This window comes from Diabrotica virgifera, chromosome 8 (assembly GCF_917563875.1).
Source record: "Diabrotica virgifera virgifera chromosome 8, PGI_DIABVI_V3a".
In the NCBI taxonomy this organism is placed as follows: domain Eukaryota; kingdom Metazoa; phylum Arthropoda; class Insecta; order Coleoptera; family Chrysomelidae; genus Diabrotica; species Diabrotica virgifera.
Window position 1 is genome coordinate 34,397,059 of NC_065450.1, and position 22,801 is coordinate 34,419,859.

The 22,801-nt window shown below is 32.2% G+C and overlaps 1 protein-coding gene across 2 annotated transcripts in view; it reads right to left on the reverse strand.

Moving 5' to 3' along the window:
- LOC114333908 (uncharacterized) overlaps positions 1-22,801 on the reverse strand; it is a 174,200-nt gene that overhangs the window by 97,688 nt on the left and 53,711 nt on the right. For both annotated transcript variants that reach the window (XM_050659420.1, XM_050659419.1), the window contains exon 2: positions 2,864-3,002. In XM_050659420.1, coding sequence (XP_050515377.1) covers positions 2,864-3,002 — 139 coding nt within the window. The remainder of the gene's footprint in view (positions 1-2,863; positions 3,003-22,801) is intronic.

Consider the following 22,801-nt stretch of genomic DNA (forward strand, 5'->3'; position numbering starts at 1 on the left):
TCAATTTCATTGCAAGATCCATTTAATTATAGTCGACTGAAAGAGTTTATCAACCGAACAAGACTAAAACCATGTTCATATATCTACTATCTGCCCTCGTTTACTACACGTACAATGCATGATTAAAAAACGTACTTAGTATATTATCGTATGTAGTCTTAAAGTTCACTTTAATTAGCTAAGTGTTTTGAAATCGCAAAAATATATTGTAATAAAACCAGTTAGGTTACTCACGTGATAGATCTAGTTTATAGACAACAATAATATTATAAATAAAAGCGAAAATCTCAATGGTTTGCTGTATACTATAGTTTAAAAAACTTGCAAAATACATGTAATGTAATAAAGTAGAAATAAAATATAATAAATTTTATAATAAAGATACACAATTTTACTTCATTTTAAGTTCTTTATACCCAATTAAAATATACTCGATACCTAGAACCAAACGATGGGACGCAATGGAAAATATCGAAATTCCACGAATATTAATAAAAGCAGTAAAAGAATAACAAAGTAGCTATCAAAACGGCCAATAGAATATGCAGTCCATTTAAGATGTCAATTGGACTACTACAGGGTTGCTCCACATCCCCTACCCTGTTCAAAATATTCCTGAAAAAACCCCTGAAACAATGAAAAAAAGTGTGAAGGAATAGGTGGACCAGTAAGAAAGGTAGTATATACCCTAAGTTTTGCTGACGACCAAATAGTGATCCCACATGACGAAGATGACCTCCGTTTTATGATGAGAAAACTGGAACAGAAATATACAAAGAATGGGATGGAAATAAACCTAAAGAAAACTGAATACCTAAATAAAAACAGCTAGAAATAAACGAAGGTAAACAAATCAAAGGAATAGACAAACAAGTATAAGCATTAAGGTTTCATAATCAAACAAAGGGACACTTGAAAAAGATACAAAAAAATAGACTAGGACAAATGAGAGACTGCATACGAAAATTGAACCCGGTACTGTGGGATAACAATATCAGTAAAAATACGAAAAGAAGAATATATAACACCATGAAAATAAGTATCCTCACTTATAGGTGTGAAAGTTGGACAATAAGAAAGTAAATAAGAAAACCAAAAACAAAATAAGCACAACAGAGATGGAATTCCAAAGGAGAAGCTACATAGTCAGAAGAAGAGATAGAATAAATAACATAGAGATTAGGAAAATAATGGGAATGAGCTCAGATATAATAGACTATAATCTTACAGAAGAGATTAACCTGGTATGGGCATGTCAGAAGAGCAGACCAAAATCGTTGGATAAACAGAATAACAAAGTGGACCCGATAGGAAGAATGAAGAGAGGCAGACCCCAAACATCTTTCAGAGATGAAGTGGACGTAGTAATGGAAAGAATAAATCTACGGTAAGGGGACTGTTCCCCAGAAGGGAACACTGGATATATCAGCAAGCTTTATAAGAATAAAGGCGATAGAAAGGATTGTAAGTAGTGTACCAAGGGCTTAGTGTAACCAACTCAATCTGTAGGATGTAAGGGAAGATAATTAAAAGTCGCCTTGAAGATTGAAGAAGTCGTTAGAAAGATGTTGAAGGCTTTCACACTGGTAGTTCTTGAACACACAATGTGTTATGTCTAAAACAAACAATAAAAAAACATCTGGAACACAATATAAAGACACACAGGATATTTATTGACCTTCAAATGATGTACGATAATGTCCCATTAGCCAAGATGCGGTAAGTGATAGAAGACGAGAATACGACGATACAATGCTTTTAATAAAGATTGGAAAATAAGTGACAAATACTCGACACAAAACTAGATATTTTCCACTTACTAGAACAGGCAATCTAATGGTAGGGGAGCAAAGTATGCTAAATGTGCAGTCACTCGAACTTTTTGTGAACCTATTGGGTGGTGAAGAGTAGGCCATAAACCCAAAAAAAGTTAAGTAAAGTTTTCCATTTTAGTGGGGACTTTCCATTTTTAATTTAATTTTCCATTTCCAATAATCGTTTTTCTTCAGATTATAGCGCCATCTATCCATAATTCGAAAATTTGTCTCGAATAAAAGTTACTTATTTTTAAGTAAGGAATCCAAATCCGCAATAAAAAATGGGGGCTCCCACTTAAGATTTTAAAGTAACCCCACCACCACACCTCCGTGGGGGGTCGTGTTTGGTGCCATTCGATAGATTTTTCAAAAATATTGAATCAGTGTATTTTGCAGTTTTTTTCGATCTGATGTTCATTTCGCGAAATATCGAGGGATTCGTATTTAAAATTTTAAATTTTCCCTCCACCCCTTTCCGTGGGAAGTCGTGTTTAGTATCATTCTATAGATTTTTGAAAATATTGAGCACGTATTTTTTAGTTTTTAGATCTGTCATTCATTTCACGAAATATTCGCTTTTTTCTTGTGAAACTTTGGAACGACCCCATTTCCTTACGCCCCGCTCAAATCGTCAGATTTTTGAAATATACACTGTTTTGCATGTACTTAACTTACCTTATCTTAATCTGACGATTTCGAGTTTTCCTAAGGATAGATTTTTTCGGCCCCCCTTGACGAACTCCCCTGCATTAAGAGCCAATATATGGTAGAGGTACATTTTCAGGGTACAAGGTTTCTCCCCATGTAATAATCTGACGCGCTCGAGTAACTGCAAAAATCCCCGCTTGGGCTCCCCTACCATAAGGAATACTGAAATCACCAAGCTTATGGGCATAGACATAGATAGACATACAGGAAGCTATACAAATTTAGTAATAAATTTAATTTCCGACTTAAATTATTGTGGTTTATTTCCCAAGTAAAATAGTAAATTGCATAAGATGCCACAAGGAAGTAGCTTGAGAAAAATATGAAAATTTACTTACTATTTGCACATTTTTGTGGATTTGGCAGCGAGAGGAATCTTCCCGGTCGATTTGATACTGGCCTAACTTCATTTATTGCTGGTTCTGCTGCTACGCACGCGCACGCACATGCCGCTATTACTAAACAGGCTATCCTCATCTGAAACAAAAACATCAAATTTATAAAATGCTCTCGATTTTTTTCTTAAAATAACTTTATACGTCTGATCATCTTTGCTTTTATCTTGCATACTGATTGTTACATTTATTATACGTGATCTGTCATTTATCATCCATTCGTCACCAATTACTTCAGACTAGCCGATGACAATAAAAATTCAGGACCTCATTTTAATAATCATTATACTAAGGGAAATGGGTACTCCAGAACGTCTAGTCTATTTATTACAAGAACTGTTTGTAAATAATACCGCCAGTGTAACAGGTAATAAAGCGCATTTAAAAAACTTCTTATCATCTGTTACATTATCAACTTCATTTTTGATGAATGGCAAGGTAGAACAATTAGTCCAGAAAGCCACTGCGCATCCGCTACGAAAAATATTCTGATTCGGATTTTTTGCACAATCTTACTCAAAAATGACTCCTTTTATTAAATTTGCATGTTGCCAGGACCAAAAGGTGGCCAAAAATTTGTTAAACGTTTTTTTTTTGTTTTTTTCCACAATTTTTTTTTGCATGGAAAAAAGTTTTTTTTAGGTTTTTTGGATCATTACAAACAGAAAATGTCTTTAGTGACTTTTCTCTAAAAATGATAGTTTTTGACATAAGCGATTAAAAATTGAAAAATTGCGAAATCGGCCATTTTTAACCCTCAAAAACCATGTGAAAATCTGAAAATTTGAATGTTGCCAAGGTAGGTAGATATTCTTTAAACATCGATTGATGAAATCCCGAAGAGTTTTTTGCAATACAATATTCAAAACTTCTTTGTTTTTTAATTGCTAATCAAGCGTGTGCGACACTATTTTCCACCGACAGTATGGTGCAAATGAAAGGCATAAATTCGTTATCTCGTCAACCGGCGACTTTAAGGAAAAATCCCGAAACAGGTCGATTTTTATTTTTAAGTTATGATATCGTGGCAGATATGGTATACTAGTGACGTCATCCATCTGGGCGTGATGACGTAATCGATGCTTTTTTTAAATGAGAATAGGGGTCGTGTGCTAGCTTATTTGAAAGGTTTTTCAATTCTCTATTCAGTAATATAAACATTTACATAATTATTTATACAGGGTGTCCTTCTACTTCTTTTTTGTCAAATAATTTAATTTAATAAAAAATTTAAGGCACTCGTGGGAGTGCCGACAGAAGTGAAAACTTCTTATAGTATATACATTACGAGCTCAATGCTTTTACCCCATCCTAAAAGAAGTGCTGTACCTATATCATATACGATATGCGCGATGCGTATGCCCTATGCTATTTATGTATACATACACATAATTTATATATGTACAAAATTGATTTCAGCGAAGTGATGACCATAAAGAAATTTTCAATTCAAAAATTTATTTTATCGAAGCGATAACGGTCGCTAATTTAATAATTTTCCCCATCCAAAAAGTGCACAACGTCCCTCAAGAAGTTTTCACTTCAAATATTTATTTCTTCGAAGCGATTACGGCCCTAATTCTATACTTTTCCTCCATACAAAAAGTGCACAACGTCCCTAAAAAAGTTTTTACTTAAAAAATTTATTTCGTCGAAGCGATGACGGTCGCTAATTTAATAATTTTTCCTTATCCAAAAAGTGCACAACGTCCCTCAAGAAGTTTTCATTTCAAAAATTTATTTCGTCGAAGCGATGAAGGTTCGCTAATATAATATTTTCCCCATCCAAAAAGTGCACAACGTCCCTCAAGAACTTTCCACTTCTAAAATTGATTTCATCGAAGCGATGACGGTCGCCAATTTAATACTTTTTTCGTCGAATACTTTTTTTACTTATTTCGTCGAAGCGATGGATGACAGTCCCTAATTCAATACTTTTGGCACATTCAAAATGTGCACAACGTCCCTAAAGAAGTTTCACTTCAAATATTTATTTCGTCGAAGCGATGACGGTCCCTAATTTAGTAATTTATCCCCATCCAAACAGTGCACAACGTCCCTAAAGAAATTTTTGACTTCAAACATTTATTTTGTCGAAGCGATAAAGGTCGCTAATTTAATATTTTTCCCCATCCAAAAAGTGCACAACGTCCCTCAAGAAGTTTCCACTTCAAAAATTGATTTCATCGAAACGACGACGATCGCTAATTTAATACTTTTTTCCATCGAAAAAGTGCACAACGTCCCTAAAGAAGTTTCACTTCAAATATTTATTTCGTCGAAGCGATGAAGGTCTCTAATTCAATATTTTTCCCCCATCCAAAAAGTGCACAACGTCCCTCAAGAAGTTTTCACTTTACAAGTTTATTTCATCGAAGCGATGACGGTCGTGATGACGGTCGATAATTTAATACTTTTTTCCATCCAAAAAGAGCACAACGTCTCCAAAGAAGTTTTCACTTCAAATGTTTATTTCGTCGAAGCGATGACGGTCGCTTATTTATTACTTTCTCCCAATTCAAATTTAATAATATTTCCCCATCCAAAAAGTGCACAACGTCCCTAAAGAAGTTTTCACTTCAAAAATTTATTTCGCCGAAGCGATGACGGTCGCTAATTCAATACTTCTTCCCCATCTAAAAAGTGCACAACGTCCCCAAAAGAAGTTTTTACTTTGAAAATTTATTTTGCCGAAGCGATGACGGTCGCGATGAGGTTCGCTAATTCAATACTTTTTCTCTATCTAAAAAGTGCACAACGTCCCTAAAGAAATTTTCACTTCAAAAAATTATTTCGTTGAAACGATGACGGTCGCTAATTTAATACTTTTTCCCCATCCAAAAAGTGCACAACGACCCTTAAGAAGTTTTTACTTCAAAAATGTATTTCTTCGAGGCGATGACGGTCGCAACGGCGGTCGCCAATTTAATACTTTTTCCCATCCAAAAAGTGCACAACGTCCCTAAAGAAGTTTTAACTTCAATACATATACGTACAAAATATTTATTTCGCCGAAGAGATGACGGTCGCGAAATAAATCCTTTTTTTCTATCGAAAAATAGGTTTTACATTTATTTTAAATTTAAATACTTCTATACAATTTATGTATAGATACACATAATATAGAAAAGTACAAAATTTATTTCGTCGAAGAGATGACGGTCGCTATGACGGTCGCGAAATAAATCCTTTTTCACCATCCAAAAATAGGTTTCACATTTATTTTAAATTTTAATACTTCTACACAATTTATATATACATACACATAAAATATATATATATATATATATATATATATGTACCTACAAAATTTATTTCGCCGGAGAGATGACGGTCGCTATGATGGTCGCGAATTTAATCTTTTTTCCCCATCGTAAAATAGGTTTTATATTTATTTTAAATTTAATACTTCTATACAATTTATATATACATACACATACACATAATAAATTAATATATATACAAAATTTATTTCGCCGAAGAGATGACGGTCGCTATGATGGTCGCGAAATTAATCTTTTTTCCCCATCGTAAAATAGATTTTATATTTATTTTAAATTTAATACTTCTATACAATTTATATATACATACACATAATAAATTAATATATATACAAAATTTATTTCGCCGAAGAGATGACGGTCGCTATGATGGTCGCGAAATTAATCTTTTTTCCCCATCGTAAAATAGGTTTTACATTTATTATAAATTTAAATACGTCTACACAATGTATATATACATACACATAATATATAGCATGAGCGATGACGGTCGCAATGACGGTCGCAATGACGGTCGCGATGAGGGTCGCGATGACGGTCGCGAATTCAATGCTTTTTCCCCTATCCAAAGAAAGTGCACAACGTGCCTAAAGAAGCTTTCACTTCAAAAATTTTTGGACACCCTGTATAAATAATTATGTAAATGTTTATATTACTAAATAGAGAATTGAAGAACATTTCAAATGAGCTAGCACACGACCCCTATTCTCATTTAAAAAGATCATCGATTACGTCATCACGCCCAGATGGATGACGTCACTAGTATACCATATATGCCACAATATCATAACTTAAAAATAAAAATCGACCTGTTTCGGGATTTTTCCTTAAAGTCGCCGGTTTACGACAAATCGAATTTATTCCTTTCATTTGCACCATACTGTATACACATGCAACGGTGGAAAATAGTGTCGCGCACGCTTGATTAGCAATTAAAAAACAAAGGAGTTTTGAATATTGTATTGCAAAAAACTCTTCGGGATTTCATCAATCGATGTTTAAAGAATATCTACCTACCTTGGCAACATTCAAATTTTCAGATTTTCACATAGTTTTTGAGGATTAAAAATGTCCGATTTCGCAATTTTTCAATTTTTAATCGCTTATATGTCAAAAACTATCATTTTTAGAGAAAAATCACTAAAAATATTTTCTGTTTTGAATGATCCAAAAAACCTAAAAAAACTTTTTTCCATGTAAAAAAAATAATTTTATGAAAAAGCAAAAAAAAACGTTTAAAAAATTTTTGACCACCTTTTGGTCCTGGCAACATGCAAATTTGTTAAAAGGAGTCCTTTTTGAGTAAGATTGTGCAAAAACTCCGAATCAGAATATTTTTGCTAGCGTATGCGCAGTGGCTTTCTGGACTAAATAGGGAGACAAAAAATCAAAAAAGCTACCTTGCTACTTCCTATAATGGCATTTGAAATTTTGCTCTACCCTAGTATGTTACACATACCATGGAGAAGGCATAAAACGAATGATAGAGTTAAAGGCAACATAGCGGTTAAAAGATGCAAAGGATCTTTTATAATAGATTATTATTTTATTTATTAATAGATCTCCAGCCCAATGGCCAGACAAAATAAAGTACATGACTGGTTACTCATTCTCCGAAGCAAAAACACGCACATGAGAGAGATAAATGGACAGAAATAGAGAAATAATCCATGTAATACAGTGGCGGCTCGTGATTTTTACAAGAGGTGAGGTTATACCTAACTGTAAAATATCTAGACAAATTTGCACTAGCAAAAGTATCCGCCAAAAAAATCTAATTTAAGGCCCCATTTTTTTGACCATTTTTTATTTACATTTTATAATATCATCATAATTCACAATTTCATAATATCATATCATTTTAAAAATAGTTAGTCTAATTGTAAAAGTGTATTACCAAAGTTTGTGTCGTTTATTTGTTAAGAATTCTATCTCTGTAAGTAAATAATATCCATATCAAAATAAATACAGATTTGAAGTTTTACAGTCCATAGAGGTTGAAGGTTCACATTTTTTAAGATACTCAACTGAATTTGTTTAATTCTAAAAGCGGCCTACTGCGAATCCAACAACACGGTAAATTACCGATATTTTGCTTTGCATTACATATATCGGAAAAAGTTATTTGAACAAGTTGTTCCAAATATTATTCTAATCCCACATACCAAATTTCATCACAAAATCCGCACTTTTAGTTTTTTCATTATTTGTAGTCAGGATCGTAAAATCGGAGAGGTAGCTGCTGGCCGATCAGCTGCCCTTGCCCAATCTCCGGGCAGCGTGTGCGTTAAGCGATAATGCGGGGCTAAGGAGACCGGGTCTCCTTAAACGCTGCTGGGCTGCGCGGATATTAACAAGTGAGATACTCCAGCAGCCTCCGCTCCAATTTTAGGTTCCTGACTATAAAATAATGAAAAAACTAAAAGTGTGAATTTTGTGATGAAATTTGGTATGTGGGGTTAGAACATTATTTGGAACAACTTGTTCAAATGACTTTTTCCGATATCTCTAACGCTAAGCAAAATAGCAAAATAAAAAAAAACAGTGTAGCATGTGTAAAAAATTTATGGGGAGGATAAGCCTCCCTTGCCTCCTCTGACCAGCCGCCACTGATGTAACACAAATTACATAACGCCACTACATCCTTACAAAGTAGAAAAGATAGATAGAGGTGAAGGATTTATAACCATTAAATGAAATGGAAGGGTAGATGATGCTGATGGTAGGAATGATTGAACTGTATAAGTTTTAAATAACACTCATAAATATTTCGCACCAAAAGTACGGTACATATCTCATCTGTTAAGTTCTATTACAAATTACGTCAAAAATTCAAGTGTACTTAATTCGCTCATGACCGTAAAATTAACACTCATACGTTATAAGTTGTTTACCATCTTCCTTTTTAATATTCTATCCTATTCATTCCATTCTGTAGCTATTAGAGGGGGTATAGTTTGAAATTTTCAATGTTTTTTTAATAGTTTTTTATTTAAACAAAAGTACATAACTTCAAGGATACTCTCTCAAAATTTCAGATTGATCGGAGAAAAATTATTGTCCTTTTCATGATCATTTTTCAGTGCGTAACAAATGATAGGAAAAAGGGTAAGTCCGTGATAATACACATTTATGACATTTATTCTAACATGACATTTTAGTTAAATCTGACAGTTGTCACATTTTATTTTCAATTTGGAATAAAAACCAATCAAATGTGTTTCTTGCATTTATAAAATGGTATTTTCTTTGATTTGTATAGTCTTATAAATTATAGAGATTATATTTGTAATATTATTATCTAATTAAAAAAAAATTATTTTTTTATTATGGCGCCATCTATCGACAACTAGAATAACTAGAAGAAATGTTATAAAAATGTCACCGACGAAATGATATCACCGACGTGCCTTTTTTTCTGTCACATACAATTTAATGTGTTAGAAAGAAATCGAAAAACTGTGACGCACTGAAAGATGATCATGAGAAATACTGTACCACAGATACAGCATGTTAAATATTCTTACCTGAGACTCGCTTTACCGCGGTTTCGCGCCAGTACGCTTTAGCGTAGTGATAAACGTTTAATAACTGTTGCCTATCTCTTTTGTAGATTACTCCGAGATTCAAAAATGTATTCCGGTGTGCATTACTTTACGATTTGATAGACAAACAAGAAGACGAAGACGAAGTTGTCAAAACATTAAACGCGTTTTTCTCAAAACTGCTTTTTTAAAGGCGGTGGACATTGTAACTTTTTGTTATTTTTAGGTTTTGTTTAACAATAATAAATATGTTGATTTTCACCCTTTTGTTACAAAGAATTTCGTTTTTTTGAAGTTATACTTCTTTAAGCGCGATAAACAGAGACTTTTTATTATTCTGCGCGCATGCGCACAGAGACAGCATGTTGTTCGTTGCTAAATCTTTTAAGTTACATGTATCAGTCCAAAAAAGGTGTGGAAAAAATATATTAGTGTTTTTAGTAAATGTATTATTTATTATAATTTTTGTGTCTTTGGATTTGTCTTCCTCGGGATTAAGATAATACGTATTATTAAAACATTTTTATATTTAATATTTCACTTCGTATATTTGGTACCGTGATTTGTCTTAATATCTGAGAAACCGTAAAAACAATGTCTTCGTAGCCTCATTGGTACAGCACTCGACTAGAGATCGAGAGGTCCCGGGTTCAAATGCGGACAATTGCTTTCTTTTTTTTTAATCTTTGGATTTTTAGAAAGTGGTAAGTATTAAAATTAGTTTAATAAAATAAAAGTAAACTGTTTAGAGTATTTTATTTCGTTGAAATCATATAATAGAAGTATAACTTCTTACGTGCGTACACACACATTCTTTTTTTTTATTTTCGGGTGATACCAAGACTTCAAAAATCGTTAAAAATAAAAAACTACAGCGTTAACTCGAGAAGTTCATAAGCTATATAAAATATTTTTGGATTTTTTGTTTCACATGATCCAGTAACGAGTTCTGATTTCCACCGCAAAATAATTTTTTTTTGAGGTGTATGTAAAAATTTGCCCCCGTTGGCTTGTATTTCAATGCTTTTCGTTAAACATTTTTTGAATATTGTTTGAATTATATCTAATAAGTAGACATAGGCAAATATGCAAAGTGCATATTTTGCATATTGTGCATAAAATATGCAAAGCTGTAAAATTTTGCATATTTCTATAAAAGTGTGCATAAAGTGCATATAATTTGAAATTTTGTTTGAAACTATTTATATTTTTGTAACAAATAACTTGGAAATCCCAATATTTTGTTTTATAATCTCTTGGTATTCAAATTTTTGGTATCGAAAGTAGTAACTTATAAAAGATAGCGGCTTATAGTTTTGTCCTTGAATATAAGGGTTCTTAAAATCTGCCAGTTTATATGTCTAGGTAAAAATTTTTATTTTAACGGCCAATTTCACTTTTTTTGTTGAAGTCGAAAAATTGAAGCCGTCCACACGTGTCTTTGTAATTGTGAATGATTATACTTTGAAAGTGCTTCTACTATTATAATACCTTACAAAGAGGTATTTATGGATATGGATAAAGTTTATTGCTCATTTTGTGGCAAAACCCTAAGTACTTACGTATTATTTGTTATTTTATTTTAAATATTTACATGGTGGTACAAACATACATTTCAAAAATTGAGAATATTTTTAGTAAGTGTGAACACAAGGCTGGTTCGCAAGACATCGATGTATTTTTTCTTTTTTTAAGCATTTTTTAAATTTCTTAAGATGAAAAAATCTTCAAAATTCCAGTCATTCAATAGTCTACTGAAAGGTCGCTATTACTTTTTTCTTGAACAATAGGATTAGTTGGCCTTTATTTTACTAAACACAAAAACATATATTGCACTTAATTAATTAACTGCTTTTAATTTATGTTCATAGTATTTTTTCTTTAAATGTAAAAAGAAAAGGTTGAGGCCTCCTGTAAATATTTGGGAGTTCTTCCTTCTTTCGCAGTCATTTCTTGACATTTTCAAGATTACTGCACCAATTTTTATTGGATATTTTTAATTTAAATATTGTAATTGTTATGCAAATAAAAGTTAAAATATTTTGACAATTTTAAGATTTCTACATCGATTTTTATTTAATATTTTTAAAAGAATTCGCTGCAAAACGAAAATGAGAGACATCTTATATTTCAATTCGTTCAGAGAGGACCACAAAAGCCCTTAGGTACGTTTCAGCCTTATTAGGGATCGTCGGAGGGGTACATATTATGGGTTCCTCTTTGAGGTATATACCCCCCCCCAAACAGCGTTTAATAATTTGTTGTTACAACAATTCGAAATAATATCCTTTATTTGTTAAAATACTTAAACTTAAATATTTAACTACATGAACTTAGTTTGTAAAATACATAGGTACATGTTAATTAATATTTTATTACATGCATATTTTAGATCAACATGCATATTTTGTGTAAAATACTGCATATTTATGCGCATATTTCATACCTTTTTAATTGCATATTTGCCTAAGTCTACTAATAAGCTTATTTAATTTAAAAATAAAATAATTTTACCATACTTTAAAAAAATCACAAAAATGTGCTTGAAATGTTGATTTCAAACCATAATAAGTTAGCTATACAGTGATAAGTGTGCTAAAACCAGCAAAATAACGCAAAAGATGGAAGACGTAATATGTGGTGAAATACGACCAGAAACCTATAAATTTACATTACATTACATGATAGTTTCCCACCCTTAGACGTTAGTTTAAGAGCTAGTTGACTTCAGTCATATTTATACGTGTGCCGTTTAGTATAAAATTAGTAAAATATTTTAGTTGTTATTTTTATTATTAGTTTTATTTATAATTAAAATGGCTACTGATTAACGTTTTTTTACTAGCATCTGTCTTAGTTTATTCAATCACTTTTGTTCTAACGTCAGAAATTAAAATATATTGTTTTTCACGTCATACGTATAATTATGAGGTATACGAACTATAGCTAAATTTACATTCAAGATGCAGTAGAAATAAACAAACACGTAAAGACACGTTAAATGCTACTAGGAGCACAGCCGAATCATAATTTACAATGTATAAACTTCGAAAATCATGATTTGGGGTTTACAATGTATACCTATACATTGTAAATTATGATTCGGGAGTGCTCCTAGTAGCATTTAACGTGTGTCTTGGTTTGTTTATTTCTACTGCATCTTGATTGTAAATTTAGATTAGCTTTATCTCCTACTATCTTACAACTTAATATGTTTTCCATCTTTTGCGGTATCTTGCCGTTCTTAGCGCACTCATCACTGTATCTACAGTTGAGTCTAGGATTCTTTACCTGTGCGTCATCATTTAAACCATATGAAATAAATCGGAAATTTACTCCACACGCAACAGCAAGTTACAGAAAGTGGCTACTGCTCCGATAATGGGTTATATTATAAAATTTGACGTTATCAAATAAATAGAATTTCAAATGTAGGTTTTGCTTTAAAATTTTGGTGCAGAATTACAGTTACATTTGAAGTAGCTTAATAAATTATTTTAATATCATTAGTCATTAATAAATAAATAAACAATTCATAAAAAATATAATTACTATTTTCTTTTTGTCATTTTATTCACTTTGGCGAAAACTTAAACACAACCATTCCTTAACTGTGTGAATGAGGTTAGGTAGGTTGTAAAAATTAATGGCAAAGTAAAATACACTTACCATAAAATTTCAAAATCCAATATAAAATTGTTGAAAACAACTGTTTGTGTAATATAAAAAACTTCAAAATGCAAAGATTCGACAAAAAACAGCAAAAAATTCAACAGACTCACAGACACAAAAGTAAACAAACCAGAAACGTCACAAATTGTACTTAAAATCGTCTACTAATTAGAAGCGTCTTTTTTGTACCTACCTGTTTTCAATGTACTGAGTTTAGTGCGTTCATAAAAATATCATGTGTTTTACTTAATAACAGGCGGTAGCTAGTTTGTCTTTAGTTTCATGTATGGAAGAGAATGATGCCAGGTAAAAAGTATGTGTTTTATCTCGCCAGGTATTCTGGTAGGGGAGCCCAAGCGGGGATTTTTGCAGTCACTCGAGCGCGTCAGATTAGCATATGGTGAGAAACCTGGTACCCTGCAGATGTGCCTCTACCATATATTGGCTCTTAACACAGGGGAGTTCGTTAAGAGGGGCCCGAAAAAAAAATCTATCCTTAAAAAAACTCGAAATTGTCAGATTAAGATAAGGTAAGTTAAGTACATGCAAAAGAGTGTATATTTCAAAAATCTGACGATTTGAGCCGGGCGTAAGGAAATGGGTGAGTCCCAAAGTTTCACAAGAAAAAAGCGAATATTTTGCGAAATGAATGACAGATCGAAAAATTAGAAAATATATACTCAATATTTTTTAAAAATCTATCGAATGATACCAAACACGACTTTACATGGAGAGGGGTGGGGGTAAATTTAATATTTTAAGAGGATCGGTACGTATTTTCGGCTGCAATGCTATTCAAATGGGGATTCATTTTTTTCAAATCCTGAGAAAACTAATAAGTATTTTTGAAAAATTTAAACGCAGAATGAAAGATTACGTTATTAGCGAGGGCCGAAAGTCCCTGAGAACTTCTATAATGTTTATTTTAATAAGTTACAGGGGTGAAAAAACTAAGAGAAAATTTAGTGTGATTTTTAATTTCAAATATCTCATTCAAAATAAACTTTTTATTTATTCTAAGGGACTTTCGGCCCTCGGTAATAATTTAGTCTTTCATTCTTCGTTTAAATTTTTCAAAAATATTTATTGGTTTTTTCAGGATTTGAAAAAAATGAACACAATGCCGTGGTAATATTTTCCAAATCTGTCTTTGTCTTACAACGCACTCAACCGAATATAATATTGTCAGCATATATTGTCAGTCAGACACTGACAATCAGTGACAATTTTAAATATTTGACATTGCATCGGGAATATTTTGAAAATTGATTAAATATTATTGATATATAGTGTATAGGGCTTTTCATTCACAGTCATTTGTTTCGAGCTTCTGTCATGTGTCACATAATATTAATATATCTACGTCATACGTTATTGGCATATACCAATGATAGAAACCAAAGACGTATGTCGTAGATGTATTAATATTATGTGACACATGACAGAAGCTCGAAACAAATGACAATCGATGAAAAGCCCTATTTGATAAATAACTGATTTAAGACGTGAACTTAATAAAAAGTTATTTATTGTGTATTATTTGTGGAAGATCCAAGCAGAGAATACATCAGATATATCCTGTGATCCAAGTATTTTGTTGTTAGAGATGTTCAAAATTGTAAGCGTTCCAAAATAACAACATATTATTAAAAAATCACTTTAACACTTTTCCTCTTTTCTCGATTGATTATTAGTTTTTGTTGTACAAATAAATTATTACAATCACTGAAAACATAGTTAGTGAAAAAATTATCACATTTATTAACTGAATTAATAATTTGCAATTATAAAAATAACAGTTATCTAAGAACATTCAAAAGCCATCTCTTTAAATTAATTATGACATTTTCAAGTAGAATGACATTCTAGTAATGTTTACATATCCACACCAGTGTGAATTTTACTACACGTAATTTGCCGTGTAAAGACAGAAAAAGTAGGGATACACGTAAAATATTTGCGAATTATGTACCCATAGCCTTAAATACGAATCCCGAGATATTTCGCGAAATGAACATCAGATCGAAAAACTGAAAAATACACTTATTCAATATTTTTGAAAAATCTGTCGAATGGCACCAAACACGACCCCCCATGGATGTGGGGTGGGGGGTTATTTTAAAATCTTAAATAGGAACCCCCATTTTTTATTGCAGATTTGGATTCCTTACGTAAAAATAAGTAACTTTTATTCGAAATATTTTTTCGAATTATGGATAGATGTCGCTATAATCGGAAAAAAACGATTGTTGGAAATGGAAAATTAAATTAAAAAATGGCAAGCGCCCACTAAAATGGAAAATTTTACTTAACTTTTTTTGGTTTTAGGACCTACTCTTTACAACCAAATAGGTCCCCAAAGCGCTCGAGTGACTGCATATTTAGCATACTTTGCTCCCCTACCATTAATAACGCACGGGTAAAAAATCGTGGACTCAACTGTACATATATATGCTAGATAAAATTACCAGATACGAAGAAAATCGCTATATAACCATAAAATTCCCTACTGAATATTGAAACCACTGCTATTTACTTAAACACCATGCACTTAGCAAAGTTAAAGATCACTCCTTTTCAATAATTTAGTAAGAACGTGAATTTTGTCGAATAATTATGCATAATTTCCAAATGAAATCCGTTGGGCAACTTCTAACTTATTCACGACATTTCAGAACGTGTTATTGCAAATTTAGAACAAAATGCGTTATGAAATTGTTTTTCAAGTGAAACTGCAGCACCGCAAACAAAACGGATGAGAAGAGATTCGTTTAATACACTTCTCCAAGAAATTAACGCACTACCTTAAAAATGGGTCATTTTTGATGTCTCGAATTTCCTAAACCTATTGTCCGATTTAAGTGATTTTTTTAATACGTTATAGCCATACTGCCTTACTAATAAAACACTCGTATTCTAAGGTTATTCCGTATTTATATCTAGAATAGTTTGTTATCCTAAGTATAAGGTAGATATAATACGAAAATAATTTGTTACCAATAAACTCGGTATAAGTTAGTTATAAGTATTCCCACTTTATTCCGAAATAATAGTTTGGCAACGGCGCAATCTTCTACACAAATGCATAAAACAACGATATGAAACGGGTGAAATATGTCAATTTTGACTTTTCTCTACAACTGACAAACCAAATTCCTTCATTTTTTAGAACTTTGTTATTGTCTGCTATATTTTAGTAAATCGTTATTTCGTATGTTGTATGTTGAGTTTGAGTATTTCATAAAATGGCTTCAAATAAAAGAGAACGTTGCATTAAATGGGAAACTAAAGAAAAAGTAAACAAATTGATTTATTTTACTTATAAATGCAATGTAAATACACTAATTTCAGCATATTTTGAAGAATATTGTGAGAGATTTTCTACATATTATAGAAAATAAAGACCTTATTATTCTTGTAAAGTGGAGGATAAGCCTCATCCTCGCTTGTTCACAGTAAGTGAATCACCTGTTAATTTTTCTAAAAACCTCACATCATCTTAAGGAAACCAGATTTTTATTGTGCAGTATTTGAAAAGGAATTTATGCTTTCTTTGAAAGTTTTCCTTTTTCGTGTAGTTTCCATCAGGTTAATTAAATTATCAACTTCCTCGTTAGCTGCAATACCTCTTAAACACATTTTTTTTATTACCTATATATATCTACTCACAAAACAAATAAAAAAATAATATATTTTTCCTTCTGATGACTTTGACAGTCACAAAATAGGTTATACCAGACTTAAACAAGGGTGTGGGTCGGTATAAACTTGGACTAAATTCTTATACCAAGTATAACCTATACCCAAGTTATTCCATGTTTATTGGTAGTGATTTTGCCTATACCTGATTTATTCTCAGTATAACTTTTATACTTCGTTTATTAGTAACAGTGTTTTCTTTTACAATATCGCTGTAATAATATTGTTGCTAGACAGGTAAACTATCATTGTATACCGGGTATAACAATCAAACTCTGATTTTTCTCAAAAAGTTCATGTCACCCTGTGGAATATTCTAACATTTATAAAATACTGAAATTAAAAATTAAAACCCAACTACAGCCTCATGTTTTCTTAACATTTTGTTTTTTTATTTATCGCTTATGTGGGATAATAAAAAAGTTAGGTAAGTACTTTTACAACTAGCCTTGTTTTTCATCAATACATGATGTTTTGAAATAAGTTTGGCAAACTTTAAGGGGCAATTCTGCATGAAAACATAATGACAGTTTGCTTGATAAACGTATGTCCGTAAATGCTTCGTTTTCGAGATAGGGTGTGTTCAAATTTTTCTTACAAACTGACGATTTATTTGTTGCTCTAAAACCAGTTGAGATATGCAAATTAAATTTGGTGGATTTTAAGAGGTAGTTATTGTACATTTTTTGACATACAATTAAGAATTTTATGTTCACCATTAACGTACATAAGGATCATACTCCCCGTATGAGCGCAATTGTATACATATAAAAAAGTGCACAATGACTAGGTACCTTTTAAAACCCACCAAATTTCATTTGCATATCTTAACCAGTTTAAGAGCAATAAATAAATCGTCAGTTTGTAAGAAAAAAATCAACACCCCTAACTCGGAAACGAAGCATTTGCGGACATGCACACAAGTCCAAAAGTTTGGAATACGTACAAATAATATATCTACGCCTATGGTGGTTTCAAAACTATTGTTGATATTCACTCTAGAGCGTTTTTAAATGAAAATAATAAAAAATTTGAATGGTTTTTGTACCATTTTGGTCACACTTAACTGATTAACGTATTTATACATTATTTCAGTCTTTGTTTAAATTTGAATTGAGCCCTTTAAATATGCATAGAAACGTGATATCTCATTTTGACAGATCTAGAGTAATTGCTTCGTTACAACAGGGCTTTTTTCAAAGTGATATCGTGAATATTGTTGATGTTACTCAGAGTGATATATGGAAATTAAAAAAAAAAATCGAAAATACAAATGACGTGAAGGATATCCCCAGAAGTCGTAGAAGTCGCTGTACAAGAGCAACACGAGACCGGCAGATGACATTGATAGCCCGAAGGAATCGTCTGGAATCTACAAGTGGTATGTCCAGAGAAATTGCTAGGCTTCAAGGACTGAATATTTCACGGCAAACAATAACACGCAGACTAAATGCGGTAAATTTGTATCGTAGAAGGCCCTTACATGTTGCTTAACTAACCTACCAACACAAAATAGTAAGGTTGCAATGGGCTAGAGAAATGATGCATCATGGTCCTAACTAGAATAACGTGATGTTCTCTGATGAATCAAAAATTGGCTTGGTTTCTGATTTGCGAAGAACACTTTTTTTGGAGGGCTTCAGGATGACAAGCCCGAGTAGAAACAGCCCAGCGCGTGTCCCATTTGAAGGTAGCAGTATTATGGTTTGGGGAGGTATTATACCTGGTACACGGACGCCATTGCTGATTCTGGAGAAAAGAGTTACTGGTGAGTAGATAACCAAAGTTACTACGACTACAGAGATAGGGAAATCAATGTGTTAGAGAGAGAAGTACCTTCCCAATGAGTAAGAGTGAGATAGATGCTGACGTCACAAGTAATCTTCCATAATGGAATCTACCATAGTTATTTTCCGCTAGATGACACCAATCCGCCATTTTTATTCCATTTCAGTATTTTTAGATGGCGGCATAGCCAAAACGGCACTAAAGCATATCTCCGTTGTTATTGGTCCGATCGTGACATGTGAGGTATCATAGGAAAGGGGAGGGGCTAACGAATACGTTAACATAAAAACAAAGATGGCGGCATAGCTAAAACGGCACTAAAGCATATCTCCGTTGTTATTGGTCCGACGTGTGAGGTATTGGAAAGGGGTGTGTTGGATCGTGACGTACAAATGGATCGGTGGAAAGGGGCACGTTGCATATACTATATTTTATCTACGACCATAACATAATATGTTATTTAAACCAATCACGTGCAGAAATCTAAGCATTACGAGTTGTATACTATATTTTATCTACGACCGTAACATATTCGGCATTTTTATTCAAATTCGCCATTTTTATTCAAATTCACCATTTTTAACCCAATTTTCCTTGACATTACGTCGAAGAAATCTACCATAGTTTACCTATTAGCCGCTGAATGACGCCATTTTTAGTCAATTTTTATTCAAATTCGCCATTTTTATCCAATTTTCCTTGACATTACGTCGAAGAAATCTACCATAATTCAGCTATTATCCGATAGTTGGCGCTATACATCTCGTTAGCATTGGTCTGATTGGAGATTGTGGTACGTTAAAGGTGTGGGTAGTAACGAATATATTCATCGATATGAAAAAGAACTTCGACTGAGTTGACAAAGACAAAAAAAAATCTAGAAGGAAGATATTTAATAGAAAAAGATTGCAAATTTTCAAAGCAAAAGTCTTTTAGAGTAATTCGATTGAGAAAATTATATATACACAAGTAAAAAGAGAGGCATAGACAATAAAAGTTGTAGGTATGTAGTACCTAATGACAAAGACAAAAAAAATCTAGAAGGAAGATATGTAATAGAAAAAGATTGCAATTTTTCAAAGCAAAAGTCTTTTAGAGTAATTCGATTGAGAAAATTATATATACACAAGTAAAAAGAGAGGCATAGACAATAAAAGTTGTAGGTATGTAGTACCTAAACGGCTTAACGTAGAGAGGCATATATTTTATCTACGACCGTAACATAATTTATGTGTAAGCGATGGTGACATCTCATTAGCATTGGTCTGATTGGAGATTGTGGTACGTTAAAGGTGTGGGGAGTATCGAATATGTTATTTAATCCATAAACTAACCGTTACGAGCTGCATACTATATTTTATCTACGGCCATAACATTTGGTGCCACCAATTCGCCATTTTTATTCCAATTCACCATTTTTATTCCATTTCAGTATTTTTAGTTAAACTCGCTATTTTTATTCCAATTTGTCCTGATACAGATATTACGTTGAAGGAATCTACCATAATTCGTTCTAAATGTGATCTCAAAATCCCATACATAAAACAAATTGAATTCATCGATATGAAAAAGAACTTCGACTGAGTGCATTATAAATGACAAAGACAAAAAAAATCTAGAAGGAAGATATTTAATAGAAAAAGATAGCAAATTTTCAAAGCAAAAGTCTTTTAGAGTAATTCGATTGAGAAAATTATATATACACAAGTAAAAAGAGAGGTATAGACAATAAAAGTTGTAGGCATGTAGTACCTAAACGGATTAACGTAGAGAGGCATAGACGTAAGGAGAGACGTGGACAATAAAAGTTGTAGACATGCCTAAATGGCGTAACGTAGAGAGGCATAGACAATAAAAGTTGTAGGTATGTAGTGCCCAACGGTATGGGCGCACAAAAAAATTTCCTAGATCTACTGACAAACTGGGCATTTCGCAACATCTAGCAACAGCGCCTCCCATAAGAGTCTGTGTATTAGAGTTAGATAGAAAATCAATTTTTCCCCAGATGCTGGGGGAAATTAAAAAAAAATTTAAGGTCCATTCTGCTCATTTTTGTCTCGTTTTGTGGTGGAGGCCCGACTTTTACGTCACGATTGGACCAATAAAACAGAAGATATAACTAATGCCCTTTTGGCTGTATCCTGAAAATACGTAACTAATGCCCCTGATAACGTATAAGATATAATAGAAGCAGTATTTTGATATGTCCAATCCATCCCTCTCTGAGAGATATGCGAGGTATCATGTGATTTAACAAATTGAATAATATAGAAAAAATAAACATAACATCATGCCATAAAGACATTAGATACAAATGATTTAACCACCAGACACAGAAAAATCAAATAGAGCAGAATGTTAAAAAGGAGTTCTGTATCTTCGGTCCTCTTGGTGCAATAGGGACATACGAATTCTCAAATGATACGATTTAACCAATAGAGTTCAGTGACAGAAAAATAAAATACATCATGTCAAAAGGGTCTTAGATACGTATTTTCCGTCCAATCGTAACTTACAGTACCTCAACCAATAAAATACAATGGCATAAAAATCAAATACATCAGCATGTCAAAAAGGCTTTAGTATTTTCTTTTCTACTGAGAAACATCCAAATCTTTCGTAAAATATTATACACGGGCGTTCTTTCTATATGTCCAAACTAGTAAACCTCTTATTTTTAACACGCAACTCTCAATATTTACATTATTTCTTCCTAGAAAATATCAGTGTATCAAAATGGAATACAAATATATGCAAACCACCAATTGCTAAATCTATCATTATATCGCTAATACCTAAAATACATATCAGATAAATTCTTTCGCTAAGTCCAAACCACCGATATTTCTCACATTATTTTCAAACCAGATTTAGAGTTCTAGTCAAGCATAAAAATCAAATACATCAGCATGTCAAAAGGGTTTTAGTATTTTCGTTTCTATTAAGAAACATCCAAACTTTTCGTATACTATCGTGTTGTATACTTTTGTACACTATTGGTTTTTATAATTTGTTTAAATTTTTTTAATAAATGTAGCAATAACTTCGAAATTATGGCATTTAGTTGTAGGGAAAATAACATGAAAAATAATCAGTATTTCTTTAGGACTTCAAAACTCAAATAACGACTTCTTGTCCTATTAGAAATACGGAATTGGATTTCCAGAAAAACGGAAAATCTGACAACAATGTAATTGTCACTATAATATAGACCGCCTCAGAAAATTAATACCCATCAAAATCTATAAAAATCTTGCAAGCCGTTTCCGAGATAATTGAGTGTTTCCATACATAAAACTCACTCTGTATGCAAACCAGATTTAGAGTTCTAGTCAGACATAAAAATCAAATACATCAGCATGTCAAAAGGGCTTTATTATTTTCGTTTTTACTGAGAAACATCCAAATCTTTCGTACTCTATTATACACAGGCGTTCTTTCATTATGTCCAAACTAGTAAACCTCTTATTTTTACCATGCAACTCTCAATATTTACATTATCTCTCCCTAGGTGCAAAATGTCAGTATATGAAGCATAAATATATGCAAGCCACTAATTGCTAAATCTATCATTATATCGATAATACCTACAATACATATCAGATAAATTCTTTCGCTAAGTCCAAACCACCGATATTTCTCATATTATTTTCAAACCAGATTTAGAGTTCTAATCAGTTGGAGAATACAAATTTTTGTTATAAAGTACGTTTTAAATGTGATCTCAAATAAAATCCCATGCATAAAACAAATTGAATTCATCGATATGAAAAAGAACTTCGACTTAGTGCAATATAAATGACAAAGACAAAAAATATATCTAAAAGGAAGATATCTAATAGAAATAGGTCGCAAATTTTCAAAGCAAAAGTCTTTTAGTATAATTAGAGTAATCC